This window comes from Equus quagga, chromosome 7 (genome assembly GCF_021613505.1).
Source record: "Equus quagga isolate Etosha38 chromosome 7, UCLA_HA_Equagga_1.0, whole genome shotgun sequence".
Lineage (NCBI taxonomy): Eukaryota > Metazoa > Chordata > Mammalia > Perissodactyla > Equidae > Equus > Equus quagga.
Genome location: NC_060273.1, coordinates 102,757,305 through 102,776,887, shown reverse-complemented (window position 1 = coordinate 102,776,887; position 19,583 = coordinate 102,757,305). Strand labels below are relative to the sequence as shown.

Genomic DNA, 19,583 nt, shown 5'->3' with positions numbered 1-19,583 from the left:
TTTAGGGAGCCCAGGCTTGGTCAGTTATTTCTGCTGCTGCTCCTGCTGCCACTTTCACTGCTCCCTTACCTCTTCCACCTTCACCACCTCTGCTGTGATATACTGATATGCTGAAAATAAGCCTGGAAAGTTTTCAGTCTGGGTTAATCCAACTCAATACTTGAATAAAATGCCTCAGAGGTCAATATGCAGAATATTAACAGAGAGGTGCTGGCCCAGGGCCCCAGACTGTGTTAATGGCCCTACCTAAACCAATGGGCTGTGTCACTTGGCAGACTCATCTCTCCCAAACAGATATGGTCCTGTCAGGGAAGAAGCTGAGTGCCAAATGGAATTCACCATTTATTGTCTTTCCTCCTACATTTAACTATGGACGGAAGATGAACATTATTGGAATATGACCCATAGGCATTTGGGAGTTGATAAGGATGAGTATGTCAGATTTTTTTCAAATGCTTGGCCTTTAGAGAAGGACTCCTGAAAAATCCCTGCTGGTTGCAACACATGCTATTTACAAGCTCAGCAAGAAAAGAAGCTACCTAATTTATTATATGTGACCTTTTTTTGCTGTGATTCAGCTCTCCTTGTTAGATATTAGTATGCTAATAGGTGGTTGATTTGTCAGCCAGCTGTGCTAGACTTTCGTGTGATAATATTGGTTTGCTTATATAAACGGTTTAGTAAAATTACAATGCTAAACGTAGGCTTTTCCTTTGAACAGCTTTATGCAGAAAAAAATAAAAATAGAAAGGGGACCACTCGACATTAGTCCTAGTTCGACAAGACTCAGGTTAGTGAACTATTGTGAACAGCCAAGAATTTAGTAACATATCACTTCAGGCATGATGGATGCTTAGCAATTACTGATCTTATATTGCAGTAACAGAGTTGGCACTGAAAGTGGAAGCTGTTCAGAATGATAAATGGATATGACAATTTATTAAAGATATAAGGCATGATCAGTGTTGGATGTAGATGCACCCTTTTAAGAAGGAGGTGGAAGATGAAAGGGGAAAAAACAAATAAAAGGAAAATTTAGAATGAGAAAATTAAAGTTTTGGGAAGAAAGAAATATCTGCAGCACACACCAAGTTTATAAACAAATGCAGAAATTCTAGAAATGTAGCAGCAATGTAGTTTGGAGATAATGAATATATGCACAAAACAGACGTGTCACACAATTTTCATACATTCATGGCACCGTCCTCCACTCTCCTGATTGGTATCTTCCATCACACCCTCCTTCTGGTCCTTGCTCTTCCCCACTGGGCTCCATCCTGCAAGGCCCTGAGGACTGCTTGGAGGGCACTCTGAACCTGCCCTAAGATCTCTGATTTCACTGCAGTCCTTGGCATGAACATTTTCACATAGTCCGGTTAACTTGTTTGGGCTGAGTATTATTTTCTCAAATGAAACTGGGGGACATGAAGTACTGGATCTAAAAGTGCTATGGAGAGAAATTAATCCCCGAAATGCTTATCTCTGTGCCTTGTTTGTTGGATAAACTGATAGTAGAGACACGCTGTGCCATTGCTAATGATATAAATGCATCATTAATAAATCTTATCTTGTAAAGAAAATTGGAAAGACTAGTAAAAGTTTTAAAAAGACTGTAAGCCTGTGAAATAACCAGAAAGGCCATTAAATTTTGCTTCTAAGTGACAATTTACCTTCATAATTTCTTGGTATTTTGATACATGCAAATATTTCATTAGCAGACGGAAGCTCATTTCTGAAAGTGTGCATTCATGTACATATATTATAACAGCATACCATATTATTGCCCTTCCCGACCAATGGATCTTGCCTATGAACTTGGAAAGTTTCATGCATTGGTTTGGTACATTTTTTTCATTAGGTGGTTACTGCAAGTTATTTGGAAATATGCTTCATGTATAAACAATCCTTTGCAATTCTTTTGTCACCTACATTTATATTTTTTGTGCAGTGTGCAGAAAGTGCTGATCAGAGATATTCAAAGAGGGAGATTCTATCACTATCTGGGTAGATAATTTAGGAAACTCTCCCTTATCTGTCCTTGAAAGCAACATCTCTATACAATTAAAATTTTAAAAAAGCATTATTATATCATATTTTAAAGTTATCACAACCTTCCATAGATTTTTTCCTCAGGTTTTTAAATCCTCCTGGATTTTCTTACCTCTCTGGCTGTACCGAAGGTTTGGTTTGTTATTTGTTTTGCTATCATTCTTCTCTTTCCAGATATTGAATGATGGTATTCCTTAAAATTCTGCCCTAGGCCTGCCTCTCACATCACTTGATGTTCTTTACCAAGGCACTGTTGCTTGTACCCATGACTTCAGTCAACGCCTTCATTCCGTGACTCAACTCAGACTTCTTCGCTGAATTACAGAACTGTGACACTCACGGCCTTCTTGACATCTTCACTTAAAGAACTCAAAAGCACTACTTCAAATTCAACATGTCCAAAACCAAACCTACAATCTTCCTCTATCTCCAACCACACCGTGCTCTCCCACGTCATTCCTTGTCTCAGTGAGTGGTACCACTATTGGGCTAGTTGCTCAACCTGGAAAAGACATTTTCCTCTCCTCACCTTCTGTCATTCTCTCATATATAATTATCACCAAGTCCTATTGCTTTTGCTTCCAAATATTATGCAAATCCATTTGCCTCCTTTCCATTTCTATTGCCACCAACCTAGTGCATGCTATATGTCAGTAGCATCCTAGGCACTTACCCTCCATAACAAAGCCAACAATGGCAATAATGAAAATGATTATCATATATTAGCAATAATAATTAACATTATTATACTGATCAATAATATGTCAGTATATTTATATTACATTTATAATTATGCTATCATATACTGAATATGACAATAATAATAATAGCATTTTTTGTGCTTACTCTGTGCCAGGTGCTATAATAAACACTTTTAATTGATTCCCTCACTGTGGTCTCAGTGACCCAGCTACACCACTGTTACTTTGGGGTCCTTAAATGCTCCAAGATCCCTTTCACCATGGGGCCTTTGCACATCCTGTGCCCCATGTACACCTCCCTCAGGGCACTTATCATTATTTATAGCACATTATTTAATAGCTTTCTTTAATAGCACTTACCATTATAGAGATTTAATACATATATGTGTGATTTTACATGCATATGTGTGATTTTAATTAATGTCTATCTCCTATACTTGATTGTAAGTTCCATCAGAAAGGAATTGTAACTATTTTTATTCACTATTTTACCTGAGACATTTCCTCTCATAGGATCTGACGTATATTAGGCATTCAATAAATAATTATCGAATAAATGAATATATGAAAAAACAGTAAACTGTGGGTGCAAAGTCCGAAATGATTTATGGTGGAAAATCAACATGCTAGAGAAACAAGCAGTAGTTCTGGACGAGAAATCATTAATCACACTTTTGAGCATGGTTTATTTGTCTGTATTCCCAGTGCCTAGCACAGTGCCTGCACATAGAGGTGTTTAGCTGATGCTTACTGAAGCAATATACCACCTCTATCATGAGTTCTGCTGTTTGCCTACCATTTAGATCCATAGCAAGAGACCTCCTGGGAAAAGCTGGGTTAGTTGGAGAGCAACATTTGCTCTGACAGGTGGGTAGAAAGCAGCTGCCAGGGATACTAAGGTTTTCAAAGAGTTCACATGCCCAATCAAGTACTTGATCCTATCAAGGAGACATTTAGAAATAGGGGAAGATTAAGCCCTTTAACTGATTGACTACATGTTTTCTGAGAGTCTAGAAAGTGGGGAGGGTATACAGATTAATTTCATTTCCAAGTTTACATTCAGATTAAACAGGTAATACAAGTTTGTCAACCACTGCAAATGCACTTCATCACAACTGAACATTGCCCTTTTCTTTGAAAGAGCAAAGTGCTCATGAAAAATGGAACAAAGCACAAAAGAAAAATGTAGATTTTGTTTTCGTTTTCTGTTGCACAACTTCTGTATTTCCATAAGGCTGTCATTTTGATTCTAGTTGATCTGTATTTGAAACGCAGAATGTTTTTACATCTCACTCAATTCATTTTAAAACCTGTGCCATTTTTAAGATTCTGCATCACATCATGTTACTGTGAATGGAGAGCTCCTAGGTTTGATGATTATATTGAAGCTGGACACCTGTCTTATAAGCATAAAGCCCCTGCAGTGAAAGTGACAGCTAAAGCTATGTTCCCTGCTGATGACACCTAGAATTCCTGTTCAGACCAAGGTTTCAATGGAAAGGCAAGAAAGGATAAGGGACAATAGAAGATAGATGGAGATTGACTTATCTCTCAGGCAAGACTGCAGGTAAACTGAGTCATGTATTGTCCATGGATGCCAATGAAGCACAGTTCTGTCACTGGCAATTAGATTTCACTTTCAATACCACTCCAGCCTATAGAAGTTTTAATACTTTATTTATTTTTTTAAAGATTGGCCCTGAGCTAACATCTGTTGCCAATCTTTTTTTATTTCCCTTCTTCTCCCAAAAGCCCCCCAGTACATATTCTAGTTGTAGGTCCTTCTGGTTCTGCTATGTGGGACGCCGCCTCAGTATGGCTTGATGAGTGGTACTGGTCCACATCCAGGATCCAAACTGGCGAAAGCCTGGGCCACCAAAGCGGAACGCGCAAACTTAACTACTCGGCCATGGGGCCGGCTTCTAGAAGTTTTAATACTTTAAATGATTGATCTGAGCTGATGGTCTAACCAATTTTTAAATAATAAAACATTTCACAAAGGCTCAAAAAAATAGGAACCCATCTCTGAAGAACTATTCATGTTCTTTATCTCTCTTCAGCTGAAAACTATGATCAGCCATGATTCCAAACTTGACTCATCCACAGTAGGTCTTGAGACCACACCCTCGAAATACATGTATGACATAGAACCAGATCTGAATAGTGTTTTAACTTAAAAACTAAAAAGAAGAAGGGAAACAAAACATAACCAAAAAGGAAATCCTTATGAAACTGTATGTTCTCTTTGAAAAGTTGCTAGCAGCAATTCAAAGCTTAAAAAAAAAAAAAATAGGGGCACAAAAATGTAAATCTTCCCTTATTATTTATCACAATTTTACTAAGTTAAGAATTAAATATTTTATTCTGAAGAAAGTAAATATTTTACAAAATCTGCTAAATTATAGAACAAAATGATAAGGGACCAACATGTCTGGGCTCTTTACCTACATTCTTTCCTTATATCCTCAGGACAAACCTGACAGAGATGTATAGCTTTTACACCTTTAAAGACGAGAAGCCTAAGGCTCAGAGAAGTTAGGTAATGTACTCTAAACGAATTAGAAAGAAGGTACAAGATAAATATATTTGATATTTTGTGAAGGAGGCATAGACTTTTTCCCCAGGAAACAGAAGTAGACAGATTTGTTTAAGGCATTTTGTTTAAGAATCTTTTGGAGCTCTCCTTTTTAAAACTCTCTCTCTCTCCATATATATATATGGTCTCTCTCTGTCCATATATATATATATATAGTCTATGTCAAGGAGGAAGCACTTTCCAGTAAGTCAGTATGATTTTGGCTAAAGGCAATAAGGAAAAAAATAACAATAATACATATATGTGTTATATGTAATATATAGAAAGTGCCTCCTCCTTGACATAGATTTCCTGATAGTAACTAGAGAGATGCAGGGTTGAGAAAAATGTCCCTTAATCAAAATCAAGTTCTGAAAATCAAGAGACAGAAATTCAAAAAATAATAATAAAAAGATTTTTCTTATGATTTGAAGATTGACTTTTTTTAACAAGTGCTTAAGGCTTTGCCATCAGATGGAGTTCACATGAGATGAGAGAAAGTAGCAGAGAAGACTCAGGAGTCAGAATGCATTTGTTTCACTTCAAACTCCCACACTTAATGGTTGTGAATCCTTGGGCAAATTACTTAACCTTTCAGCATCCACACCTATAAAATGAAAATTTTATAGATATATAAAATTGGTAAAATGGATAAAATAATATCTACATCTAAGGGTAGTGCTGAGCACAGTGTGTTGCTTATAAAATGCACTCATGTGGGGTGGAAAAAGAATTGTTCGACTGTGACATGGAAGACTCATCTTGAATTGCCTGACAACTTGCTGGCTAGAAATAGGGGTCCTAAGAGTCTCCCATTTCATGGAGTTTCCCCTAAGCCCAATTTCCCAATGAGCCAATGGCTATCTTCCACAACCATTAAGAACACTTCACAAGGGCTCCAGGTTCTGGACAGCTGGCATTTCTAGCATCATCTATCCAGCTGATGCCCAACCTCAAAGGGCTTGGCAACTGAGTCTAAAATGTTCATTTCTTCCTCGAGAAGGAGGTTTTCACACTTACATCATAAGAAAGTTGAGTAGCAGTCAGGCAGGGTCTCTTCCCTCAAAACGCAAACACAGTGAATGTCCAATTGCTTCCCCAGACTCTAGCACACCTCTCAATGACATAATGAAAAATGTGGGGGGCCAGCCTAGTGGTGGAGTGGTTAGTTTGAGTGCTCTGCTTCAACAACCTGGGGTTCACAGGTTCGGATCCTGGGTGCGGACCTACATGCCACTCATCAAGCCATGCTGTGGCAGCATCCCACACACAAAATAGAGGAATACTGGCACAGATGTTAGCTCAGGGCAAATCTTCCTTGCTGAAAAAAAAAATGGGGACCATGTACCTCTTTTTTGCTGACCATTTGTCTCTCCAACAAAGCCTATTTTCTTTAACCTATCTCATAGAACATTGGGGTATTTACCTTTCCCCACCTTGTTGCCATTCAGTAAATGTTAACTACACTCAGTTCTACTACTCTGGAGTTAGTTCCTCTTATAAAGGAAGCTGCAGAAGAGATGCAATAGTCTCGAGTACACCCACCCTGTTTATGAAGTTAGCCGTATAAAATTTCCTGCCTAAATGACAACAGATGTTCTCAGTCCGTTCTTGCTAGTTTCACCTGGGCTCTCTTCCAGGTGCTGGTATTATGAATAAAGTTCTCTAACAAAGTTTTTGAGCAAACTAAGAATGATCAGAGATAAAGTTTCAAGCTAATATCCTCCTAGTCTTTACATATGTGCAAATAATTTAGCTGTTTGTGAAGTTTTTAGGGATTCAAGGCACAAGCTTAGAAAATACACTTACAAGAAACCTCAGGAGCAAAAAAAAAAAACATAGATTTGGAAACTGGTTTTTGAAAATTTGATCTTCAGTGTTCTGAATTCTCATCCTTAAGCTAAATTTAAGATAGTTTTACTGACAAAGAGAGAAAAGGAAAATATTATGCTTTGAAGCAGAAGTATTATATGCCTGACTTTTTGCAGCTTTTATGATATAGTAAAGAACCGTAATGATTTTTTCATTTAAAAAAAAACAAACTGAGGGGCAAAAAGAGCATGCATCCAATAGCATGTCCCACTAACTTAAAGCAAAACCAAAATAACTCAATATACAGAAGCACAATAATGAAATTTCTTTTGAAAAATTCCATAAAAGAAAGAAGTCAAATCTGCAGATCATCCAGAGAAAAACATATGTTTATAAACATATAAAAGATGGAATTCCTGCTTTCGAAGACTTTTATAGGCTAAAAACACAAGTGAGGAAAAATATTTTTGGAAAAAATTCTAAGCCATGAGATGTAGCAAATGCTTCATCAATAAGGAAGCTCTCATTTTCTACTTTCTAGTAAATTTTCAGATTTTCACACTGAGATAAGTAGGCTTTCATGCTCCAAGCCAATAAAGAAACATATTGCCTTAAATTTACTGCCCTCCTGCTTCTTAAATGTGCCCCATCTTCTGTAACAGCCCCTAAATATTGGCCTTCTTGCCGCCTTTCACATTGCTATTTGTTGAAAACACAAAACGGATATTTCTGGGACTCCTTGACGAGGAATTGGTGATATGACCCTACACATGAAAACCTTTAAGAGGTGAAAAACAGCTGAGCCTACAGTGGACTTTCACCTATATCTTTGTGCTTTGCCTATGGGACGGACTTCAAGATGCTCACATGTTCATTATTTGCATTAACTCTAGTTTGGTAAGTCTAGTGGACTTGGAAGTGGGAGGAGGTAGAGAACTAACAAAAGGAGCTAGCTATGAAACTGTTGAATAGATGGAGAATCAAGCAAATGGAAGAAATAAAATCTCCCACAGTTAATGTTGAGTGAACCAGAGACGTTTTTTCAATGCATAGCTTAGATTTAAATTTGCTTTTCAACAGCTTTTAAAAAAGCAGGTATAGCCCATGCTCCTAACAGACAGTAGAGATGGTTCAGTCACGCCTGACCTAGCATTTTTCTTGTCTTTGAGCTGTAGCCCTGCTCCACTGACCTTGTTGTGCCCTGAGATTAGTTTGCCCCTAACTGGAGCTGGAAACATGCACAACTCCAGGGGGCGCTGTTCACACACACTACAGTGTGAAGGCTGCAATGTGAAAGCCACCCCTGGAGCTGTGCCACACTGACATGTTCCTGCTAAAGGGATGCTCAGGCCACTGTGCTGCTGTGGCTCTCATCTGGGCCAAAGACATTCTACATTTAATTGCTAGAGCCTGTAATGAGCGGTGAAAAAACGGATATGGAGATAACATTTATGAATGACCATCATTTACGTAATAAACCATAGGCTGAGATGAGAAGTTTAACTTACTAATCCTTCAAAACCTACAAGACTCTTTGGGTCTCAACCCCACCCCACTCTTCTTTTGTCTCATTCTTCTCTGAGTTTGCATATCTCTTCTCCTCTCCCCAAACCCTGTGCATCTCTCTCCATTTGTACCTTTCATTCTCAGTATGTCTCTCCCCTTATATCTTCTCCCTTTCCTTTTGGTCTCTTTCATCTTTTTTTCTGCTTATAACTTTCATTTCTCCAATCTGCTATTCTAAGCATTCCCTATATGTCTCACTTTCTCTATCTTTCTCTTTCCTTTCTGTGTCCCCAGGCACCATTCATCTCCATCTGCCTTTTACCTTCTGTTTACTCTTTCTCTTGCTGTTTCTTTAATCTTTTGTCTATATCTTTTTTCTTCTATTTTTCTAGTTTCTTTCTTACTATCTTTTCCTTTAACTGACCATGATGAGAAACCAAAGTGTGCTTGTTCAGTGTCTTCTCTGTGGTCTCAGTTTAATTTTTCTTCCATATCTGTGGTCCTTGAAAATACACTGAAGATACTTCAAAAGTAAACCTCAATAACCGTGACATTTAAAGCTGACATTTTCATTATACCTTGATCATATTGCAATTTTATAAATATCATATATGCTAAAGAATATTTTTGTAATATTTATTTCTGCACATGAGACTATTAAAGTGCATGCTGTGTGACAATCTCAAATCTACATATCTTCCTCATTGATTTTGGAATTCTTGAAAAAATGCTTAAAACTATGTCAAAACTTTTCTCAAACATGTGTCTATATTTCTATTGACTATTTGTGTACAGAAAAGGAAAGGTTGCCTGCTGGCCTTGTTTCACCCAATTGTTACACTTGCAACAAAGTCTGCCTCTGGGAAGCAACAGTCTCACAATTTGGGGATCTCAAATAATGACTCAGACAAATGCTGAGGAAGAACACTTCCCAAATGACTTAGGATCTTCTTCAAGTAATTAAAGAATGAACCACAAAACAGACCAAAGGAAAAAAGAAGGAACAGATTCACAGACATAAGAACAAAAATACATGAGTTAGAACTCAAAAACTGGTTCACTGAAAAAATAATAGAAAATAGATAAAACACTAAATAAACTAATTAAGGAGAATAAATGGGACAAAATGCAAATACACAAACTAAGAATTAGTTAAGGGGGGAATGACCATAGGAAGAGAGAGAATGAAAGGAATCTCAAGACACTACTTTGTTCAATGTGACTAAACAAATTCTGAAAAATCATAAATAATATTCAAATAAAGCATAATTTGCTAAAATTGACTAAAAAAGAAGGAAAAAAATGTAAAGAGATTGATATTCAGGTTGATACTCCAGATACTTTTGTGACAGGGGCCTCAAATAATAAGAACTGAATCTAGCTGTACCAATTCATTCTGGAAGAATATCAACTTTCCCAATGGCCACAGAAAAACTGGACAAAGAGCCACCCTTAGAAGAGGCATAGGTACTGATGGTTTAAGAGGGAATGCTGCTAAAGCATGAAATAATAGAAAATTCCAAATTACTGAAATTATTTTAGAATGTAGAAAAAGAAATAATAATTTAGTATTTAACAGAGATAACACAAAAGTAGGAAAAATGTTGAAGGGAGATAGACAACTCAATAAATAGTATTGGGACAATTGAGTAGCTATCTGGATCTACACCTCACACCACTCACCAAAAAAAAAATCAAATAGACCAGTGATTAAAATATTCAAAATGAATACTTAAAGTACTAGAAGACAATGTAACACAATTATAATCCTAAAATGAAAAGAGCTTTTCTAAATAGATCAAAATATCGATAAACCTCAGTGAAAAAATTGTTACATTACATAGAAAAATGACTGTATTGCAAAAAAATACTATAAGCAAAATTTAAAGACAAATAAATAGTGGTGGGAAAAAATAAACATTTGCAGGTCTCACCATAGCCGAGGGACACATAGATTAATAGATAAATAGTTCCTGCAAAGCAAAGAGAAAAAGATAAAAATCCAACAGAAAAATGGGCAAAAGAAATAGGCGTTAATTGCCAAATAAAGGAGAAACAAAAGACTTTTAACATATGAAAGCTGTTCAAGACACTCATGTTAAGAAAAATAAAAATGAAAGCTACATTTAGAAACCATACTTTACTTTACAGATTGTCAAAACCCCAAAAGTTTGTTAACAGCCTCTGTGGGAAAGACGAAAGAGAAACAGGCATTCTCATATATTAAATGGTGGGGATATAGATTTGTACAACTCCTCTGAAAGGCGATTTGGAAATAGCTGCCAAAATTGCAAAGACGTATGCCCTTTGACACAGCAATCACACTTCCGAGAGTTTATCCCGCAGATGTTACTCCACATGTATAAAATGACATAGGTGAAAGGTTACTTTTTGTCGTAGTCTATAGTAGCAGACAATCTAAAACGACCCAAATGCCAACCAACAGGAAACTGGTTTAATAAATTGTGGTACATCTATACCGAGGAAAGCATCATAACTGATTAAAAAAACAATAATGAGAAAATTCTCTATACTGGCATGGAAAGATCTCTAGGAAATGAAGTTAGATTAAAAAATGCAAGATGTCAAGTACTATATTTAGTATGTTAACTTTCATGTAAAAATAGAGAGAAAATAAAAATGTACTTATAATTTCATATATTTACATTTTATAGAACGTGAGGATACACAGGCAATTAATGACAGGGAGAGATGGGGGAAACTAAGCAAATGCAGGTCAGTAATGGGAAGGAGGTTTTCATCTTATCAAAACATTGATGTATATTATATAATAATACCTATTTTAAAAATGAGAAAATAGTTTCTAGGAAGGGAGTACTTGCTCATGATAGAAAGCCTAGGAGGTGGTGGAGCCAAGATATTAATTGAAAAATAGAAATTGAGTTAAATAATGTGGCACATGATTATATATAATTTCTATGGCTTTGAAATGTAAAGTATAACAGGACCATTCTGAATAGTGCTTCACTTTACCTTACAGTAGAATGTAGAACTCTCTTCTTCATGGGATCCTTTTTATTCAGACGTTTCACTTGATCCCGTTTTATCAAGGGTTTTTTTAAAGGAAGAACACAGGCATCAGGGGAGGGGAAGAACAGTTTGGAAAGCGTGTTGGCAACTCTCCATCCTATATATTTGGAGAAAATTTCATCCCCTACATTTGATGAAACTTTTGTATTGTAACTAGTGAAAGGATCAGTTGTGTCATTTAACTCAGCCTGTTGAAAGAAAAGAAAAAGGAACAAGTTAAAATAGAGTTAAGTGAGAGGAAAAATGATGACTTGTTAAGATAAAATCTATGTTCATTTTCTTCGACTAATGTTGCATTCTTCCTGTTAAATAAAAATAACCTTTATAAGAAAAAATGCAGTTTCCCAAAAGATTTAAAAAATCATACCAACAATTTTCAGTGAAATAAACAATTAAGTATGAATGAAATCAGTCTTGAAATTTCAAAAATTTAATGATATAATTTCTACTTGAAATTTGTACACTTCCTACACAAGAATTTCATAAGTATGATATTTATTTATTAAGAAATTAAGCAATCAGTTGAAGTAATGTACATATTTTATTAAATCAGAATTCCATTTCTTGGTGCATAATCTAAACTTTCCTTGAAAGCAACAGAAAATGTCTACAGAACAAAATGTCTACAGTAAAAAACAAAAAGGGCTCTGTATTTAGCTCACATTGAAGATGTTCAAGGATTTATATTTTGATTAAGTTTAATATGGTATAATGTTTTAAAAAACCTAACACAAAAATTCCACAATATTCAACCAATCTTTAGTTAGGAAAGAGCTATTTTCTGAATTTTCTTACTTATGTTCAACAACGTCCATGACTGATTTTTTAATTACATCTTCTTTTGAAATGGCTAGAGAGGTATTTTCCTTGGCTGGCATAGGTAAAAATAAATGAAGATGTAAGTTTCAAATGTCATGTGTTATACCTCTTTTAATGTTCACAATATGTTCATATTAGGAGCTCTCTTTCTCATAAATAAATTGGATGCTGCCTCCTTTTAAGTTTTTATGTTTTTTATTCATATTGTCCATCTTCATGCAGCTCATTACCAGTCACTCAAGATTCATTTTATATGCTGATGGATCCTGTGGTAGGAAATTAAGGAATGGAAAATGTTTTTCTGCATACGAATCCCTAACTCAACCTCTTTAAGATTCCAAGATCAGGAACTACTGTTGAATTGACTATTGCATTATTTGGATGAAATTATAGTAGAAAAACAAATAGAACAATCTCATGATAAAGACTGAAAAACATAAAGGGTTAAAGCAATGAGAAAAACAGCAAAAGGCAAGTAGCAAATATGGATTACTGTGAAAGTCAGAGAGGATGGGAAAGAATAACATGCAAAAAAATATATATGAAAAGGATAAGGTAAAAATCATGCAAGTAAGTAAGAACCAAAACAATGAAATGAAGACTCAGAATGCTAAAACATTAATATCACAATTTTTAAAAGCAGGCATATTTTTACAATTTCAGAAAAAGAACTTTATCACTAGCCCTCATTGAAATATATCCATTTTTAAAATATCTTTTATTTCAATTATGTCTGGATATGGGAATCAGTATACAATCATGTTTATAGTATTCTCAGTCATGTATCTTGCTTATTAATTACGTCAAAATCATGGAAAGAACATTCAACTTGAAACCAGAAATTAAACTGTGTCTAGGACACTTAGTAGCTATTGTGACTTTGAGGACGTTACTTAATGTCCGTCTGCAGGTTCATCTGTAAAATGGTAATCACAGTACCTGTAATGTTTATTCTGCTTACCTTCCCAGCTTAATTTCTCATAAGAAAAAGTACTTCAAAATCAATAATAATATACAGTATTGCACAGATGTATTACTATAAGCTCTTCCATTACTAAGAGAGTGGTGAATGAATAAATGTGTGATTAAATGAAGGGACCAACAGGGACCGGCCCCCATGACCAAGTGGTTAAGGTTCTGCGTTCTCCACTTCTGTGGCCTGGTTTCGTGGGTTCTGATCCCAATTGTGGACCTACTCCACTCATTAGCCATGCTGTGGAGGCGTCCCACATACAAAATAGGAGGAAGACTGTCACAGATGTTAGCTCAGGGAGAATCTTCCTCACTGAAAAAAATTAAAAAAAGAATGGACCAACAAAAAATAATGTCTTTTCATGACATAATTTCTGGTAAAATATACTCTTTCCAGAGGTAGGATTACCCTGCATTACAGAATTATGATGCTCTTTTCATCATGTCTCTTTAGACTACTCCTTGCTTTCTTCCTTCCCAGACTAGACAGTTTGTAGATCCAGATGCAAGCTCTCCCAAGGAACAAAATGAAGGCATTCCCACATCTTTCATGATGGTTCCCTGATTGAAAGCCCAGGTAAATTTCCCTCCCCCATTGATGCCCATGGCATTCAACTTATGGAAATATAGTTTCAAATATCGGTCAAATGTATATTTGCCTTATGTATAAAAGATTTTGTTTGTTTTCTGCAGGAAGTACCAGGAAATAACATGTGCTTTACAGTTTGAAAGATCTGAAATCAGGTCTGCTTTTCCACTTCCTACTTAAGAATGCAAACTTGGGATATTTAGTTAGCCTCTCCAGGCCTATGTTTTGTGTTTGGTTTAGTTCTGTCTTATTTTTCATTTGTGATATGGAGATAAAAATAACTGCCTCTCAGAGTTTTGTGAGGGTTCACTTAGCAGACAGTGAGAAGTTCAATAGGTATCAGTTCCCTTCAGGAATTCCCTAAGACGGCACTAAAGCAACCCCCACCACCAACTGAGAGAAGACTTGACAGAACCTCTGACACACTGAAAACAGTTTTCTTATATTGTCTCCTTTACATTAGAAAATTTATGAAATCTGAGCATCATTATACTTTTATAGGCATCTCCTTTCTTTTAAAAAAAAAATGTGCTTTTTGGTCAGGAAGATTGGCCCTGAGCTAACATCTGTTGCCAATCTTCCTCTTTTTTTTTCCTCCCCAATGCCCCAGTACATAGCCGTATATCCTAGTCGTAGGTCTTTCTAGTTCTTCTATGTGGGATGCTGCCACAGCATGGCTTACTGAGCAGTGTGTAGGTCCTCGCCCAGGACCCTAACTGGTGAACCCTGGGCTGCTCAAGCAGAGCACACAAACTTAACCACTTGGCCATGGGGCTGGCCCTTGGCATCTCATTTTTAAAGAGTCTTCCTTCTCTTAAAGCCGTTATTCTAATATTACAATTCAGAGACTTAAATGCCAACTATGCATAAATATAAATCTATACATAGAAGTAGACTTATGCAAAATATTAATGATATTCCTGAATGATATTCCTGAATGATAATGATATTGAGTTACACAAAATATTAATGATATAATTCCTTCCAACAGAACTGTATTCATGAATTTACTACTATTTAGCCTGCCAATGAACATTACCTCAAAGTCCACCTTTAAACCTTTTTTACACATTTACACATTTACATTACACATTTTTTACACATTTTTACACATTTACACTTTCATCATGCATCCCTATGTAGCAATGGCCACGTAGGCTTTAAAATTCAGAATTTTTCATATTGGATTGTTGAAACTTGGCATTTTTAATTAAGAAACAAATGGCAATTTTTGAATATCTGTGTTAATTTTACTGATTTAATATTAAGATTGGACAAAGGGCATTCTTAAAGAGTATTTCTCTCACACACATACTATAGCCACATGCACGAGCAGATGCCCACCCTTTGTCTTTGTGTTGTGCATAAAGATGGTAAAAACCAGCATTAATATAGGTTGGCGAGAAGACGCGTAAGTCAGCACCAGGGGAAATTCCCCAAGGAATTATGATATGGCAGCAATACAAAAGAAAAGAAAAGCCTCTCCAGAGTTCTGAATTTTCCATCAATAATTAGGGAAATGTAGCAAACACATCAAAATTTAAATTAACTCACACTACCCTTGACATGTCTCTCATAAAGGAGAAATAGGATGTCAAGCCATTGCAGCAGAGTTTGCAGCAAATTCTATCTTCGTCTCTTGCTGGCTCTCCCTTTTTTGTCTCCACCTGTCCTTAAGTAATCTTACAGCTGGGAATATTTAACTTGTTTGTGAAAAAAAAAAGAAGACAATTTTTTTCTTTAAACTTTAAAATTTAAATGTAAATGACTCATTGGTAGTCTCAAAATACTATTTCCTACAGGAGTTATAAAAGCTCACAAAGGAAAACAGCATGAGTACTCTTTGCTACTAAAATTGTGGTCCTTAGAGCATCGTTATTGTCATTACCTGAGAGCATGTTATATATACAGAATCTCAGGCCCTACTCCTGTATGCACACTAAAGTTGAAGAAGGACTGAGGGGATAAGAAAAGGACTGGATGGGAATATCCCATTTTCTGACTTACTAGTGATGAGATCTTACACAAGTTACCTAACCTCTCTGAGCATGTTTCCTTATTCTTAAAGTGGGATGATAATAATAATCCCCTTTGCAGGGTTATTATAAAGATCAAACATAAAAATTGAATATATTTTCTAGCACAGTGTCTGGCACACAAAAGGTTTTTCAATAACTGTTAGTTCCTTGTTTATATTTAATTTCGGAGAGAGCACAACATAATGAAATGGCAGAGCCTTTGAGTTAAGCTCACTCATAGGCGCATCCACCACGTTACTTATTTTAATCCCGTTTAGACTCAGATCCCCCATCTGTGTGGGTGATGATGGTGGTGGGAGAGCTATGGGGCTTAGATGAGTTAATATATGTAAGATACTTAGCACAGTGCCTGGCACATTGTAGAAGCTCTACGAGATAGTTTCGTTCTCTTAAAATGATATATCTGTTCCATTGGAATTCTACTGATAAGCATTAAAGAAACTATTCTCTTCCAAAAATACATCCTCCTTTCCACACTCATGTTTCCATTTATGTCAAAAGAGGAGCCATGTGTGGAGAAGGAGGGAGATAGGTGCTGAGAGACTAGAGAGTAATAGTGTCATTTGTTCTATTTTGCTGCTTTATAGAGTACATTAGGAGTATGGAAATATCATTAAGAATAAAAACAAATTTCATTTTAAAGATCTCACCATGAAATGTTAAGCACCAAGTTCTTTACCTGATGAGTCAAAGGTACTCTGAAGAAAGTCACATATTCATTTTAGCTGTACATATTTCTTTCTGATATTTTAGGTCATATACCAGATGGCATAAAGCATTTATACATGATGACTTTTCCTAGATGTGCCAACATATGCTGCTGAATTGCCTGTACAGAAGAGCCTTGCTCATTGCAAGTCTCCCTGGAAGTATTTCAAACAAAGCACATCAATTAACATTTGTTTATTATGCCACTGTGAATATATGACAATTTTTGATTTCTTTTCCAAATACTCAGGCAACAGTTGGGTTTATATTGAATTTGTCATATGAAGGGCTCATATTTAGGGATCTATTTAGAATTGTTTTTCATTTCAAATATGCTATTAAATATCTCACCTCTCCTCTAACCTCCATTAAGCATCAAATTTTATGAACAGATATTGTAGATTATAGAATGTTGTTCTGGATAAAAAGACATGAGAGTACATAATATAGTTAGTAATAGATTTACCAGTGATGTAGATAAGTTGAGGTATTAAGGACCAAATTTAATTCACTAAATTCAATAGTTTATCATATGAATGACATATTTATTTTCAAAGCATAAAAATAAAAAATTTCTACTTAATTCCATAAACATTCAAATATATTCAATCCTTATGAAATAAATCCTTCCCACTCTACAGTAGTTTATAATTAAGGCTGTGTTTCACTCTGCGTATATAATATGACAATTATCTTACATGAGGAAAGGTTCTGGGAGCAAAGTGTTAGGAAAGGAAAGAAAAAAAAAAGGTTATGCTATAAATGTATCATTTGCTATAAATGAAATAAGAGTAGAATACATATTTCATTTTAGGTCGAAGGCACAAGCCTGCACTGTATAGATTTCTTTTAGATGTTCTCTACTCACATTGAGCAGTGAGGCAGCACTGAAAGACTGACAGAGTTGTTATCACTTGTAAAAGAAAGCTTCTAGCTATTTTATACCATAGAACTTGCTGCCTAAAGTATCACAGGCCATTAATATGTTGGTGCAATGAAATTTGGGAATTAGCATGTTATTAAGAAAAACTAAGGGTGTTTAGGGATAAATACCTAAGCCACGTAGCTTTATTATTGCAAATAAGTGCTGTCATGATAGTGCCAAAAAAAACAAATAAAAGACAAGGAAAGCTTGAGTTTATCATACTCATGTTTTACTATAAAATTAAACACACCTATAAAGGTAACTTATATAGAAAGTATTCAGACTATTTCAGAAAAGAATATACTATTTTAATAAATTCAAAATATTTTCTCTGGGGCTAGCCCAGTGACGTAGTGATTAAGTTTGCACGCTCCACTTCGGCAGCCCAGGGTTCATGGGTTTGGATCCCAGGCGCGGACCTACACACTGCTCATGAAAGCCACACTGTGGCAGGGTCCCACATACAAAATGGAGGAGGACTGGCACAGATGTTAGCTCAGGGCTGGTCTTCCTCACCAAAAAAAACAAAAACAAAAACAAAAAATTTGCTCTAACATGTTACACCTATAGACCAGGTATGCTCATTCTTTTGAAATCATTTGCTTTGTCTTATTCTTAGATGTGACGTTTAGCTGTGTAACTCATTCTACAGTACCTTTATTAACTCCCTTAAGAGGGCACCTTTTAAAACCTGAAATAAATATGAGCATTATTTTCCTTAGAGAAATTAAGCATGAAAGGGCAGGAGTTTTAGCTGTGGAATTTAGGAAAGTTAGAGGGTCACACAGGAGTAAAAGATGAAGAGAGTTATAAGCACAGGGCCGACAGAGAGAAAATTCACACAGATGTTAATCACTTTGGTCTTTTGAATAATTAGGTGTGAAGAATTTAAGGCAGTTAGTTTAGACATTATTACTCCTGAAACCTAGTGTAGACATGTTAATATGCAACTTGACATTAAAAATATACCAGCTCATGATAAACTAAAAAAAAAAAACCTTTGTGACCAAAGTCACAAAAATGATGCAAGGAAAACACTGGCTAGAAGAAGAAACAGAGCAAGTGATTAGACATTTAATTTTATGTCATATCTATATCATCATTTAGTCAATAAAACTATCCTTCAAAATCAAATTGAATAAAAACCTTTTCAAGAAAGTGAAAACTGACAGAATTAGCCATCAACAGCTGCTCACAAAAAGAATGTAAAAGGATTTTCTTCGAGCAGAAGAAAAACAATCCCATATAGAAGGTCCGAGATTCAAGGAGAAAGGAAAGAAACATGCAAATATGTGAGTAAATCTAAAGACTATTGAGTGTTTAAATAATATTAACATATTAGTATCTTTAAACACACACATACATGCAAACATTCAGATACACACACACAATTAAAATGCTCAACAGGAAAATTGCATAAGTAAAGAGAAATAAATGGAGTTAGAATATAAGACTATTTTATGGTCCAGGAAAATACAAAATCTCTCTATGCATATTATACCTCGATAATTCACGGATTCATTCTGTACCATCTGGGGTAACAAGTAAAAGAATGTGTAACCACCAAACAAATAAAGGGAGTGGGATGGAATGGAATAATAAAAATGTCTTCCCCAAAGAGGCACAAAATGAGATTTAAAAAAAAAGAGAGAGAGAGAGAGGCTAAGGAACAGGAGGTACAAATAGAATAGTAAATAATAAAATGTAGAAATAAACACAAATATATTGTAATGATATTAAGTCAAAATAGAATAAGGGTTCAAATGTAAAGATAATAATTTTCAGGTTAAAAAAATACTGCTTATCCAAAAAGATATACATGTAAGAATACAGAGAG

The 19,583-nt window shown here is 35.5% G+C and overlaps 1 protein-coding gene across 9 annotated transcripts in view; it reads right to left on the bottom strand.

Moving 5' to 3' along the window:
- Window positions 1-19,583, bottom strand: part of TMEM232 (transmembrane protein 232) — a 178,684-nt gene that overhangs the window by 79,268 nt on the left and 79,833 nt on the right. For all 9 annotated transcript variants that reach the window (XM_046667918.1, XM_046667916.1, XM_046667915.1 and 6 more), the window contains one exon: window positions 11,638-11,882. In XM_046667918.1, coding sequence (XP_046523874.1) covers window positions 11,638-11,882 — 245 coding nt within the window. The remainder of the gene's footprint in view (window positions 1-11,637; window positions 11,883-19,583) is intronic.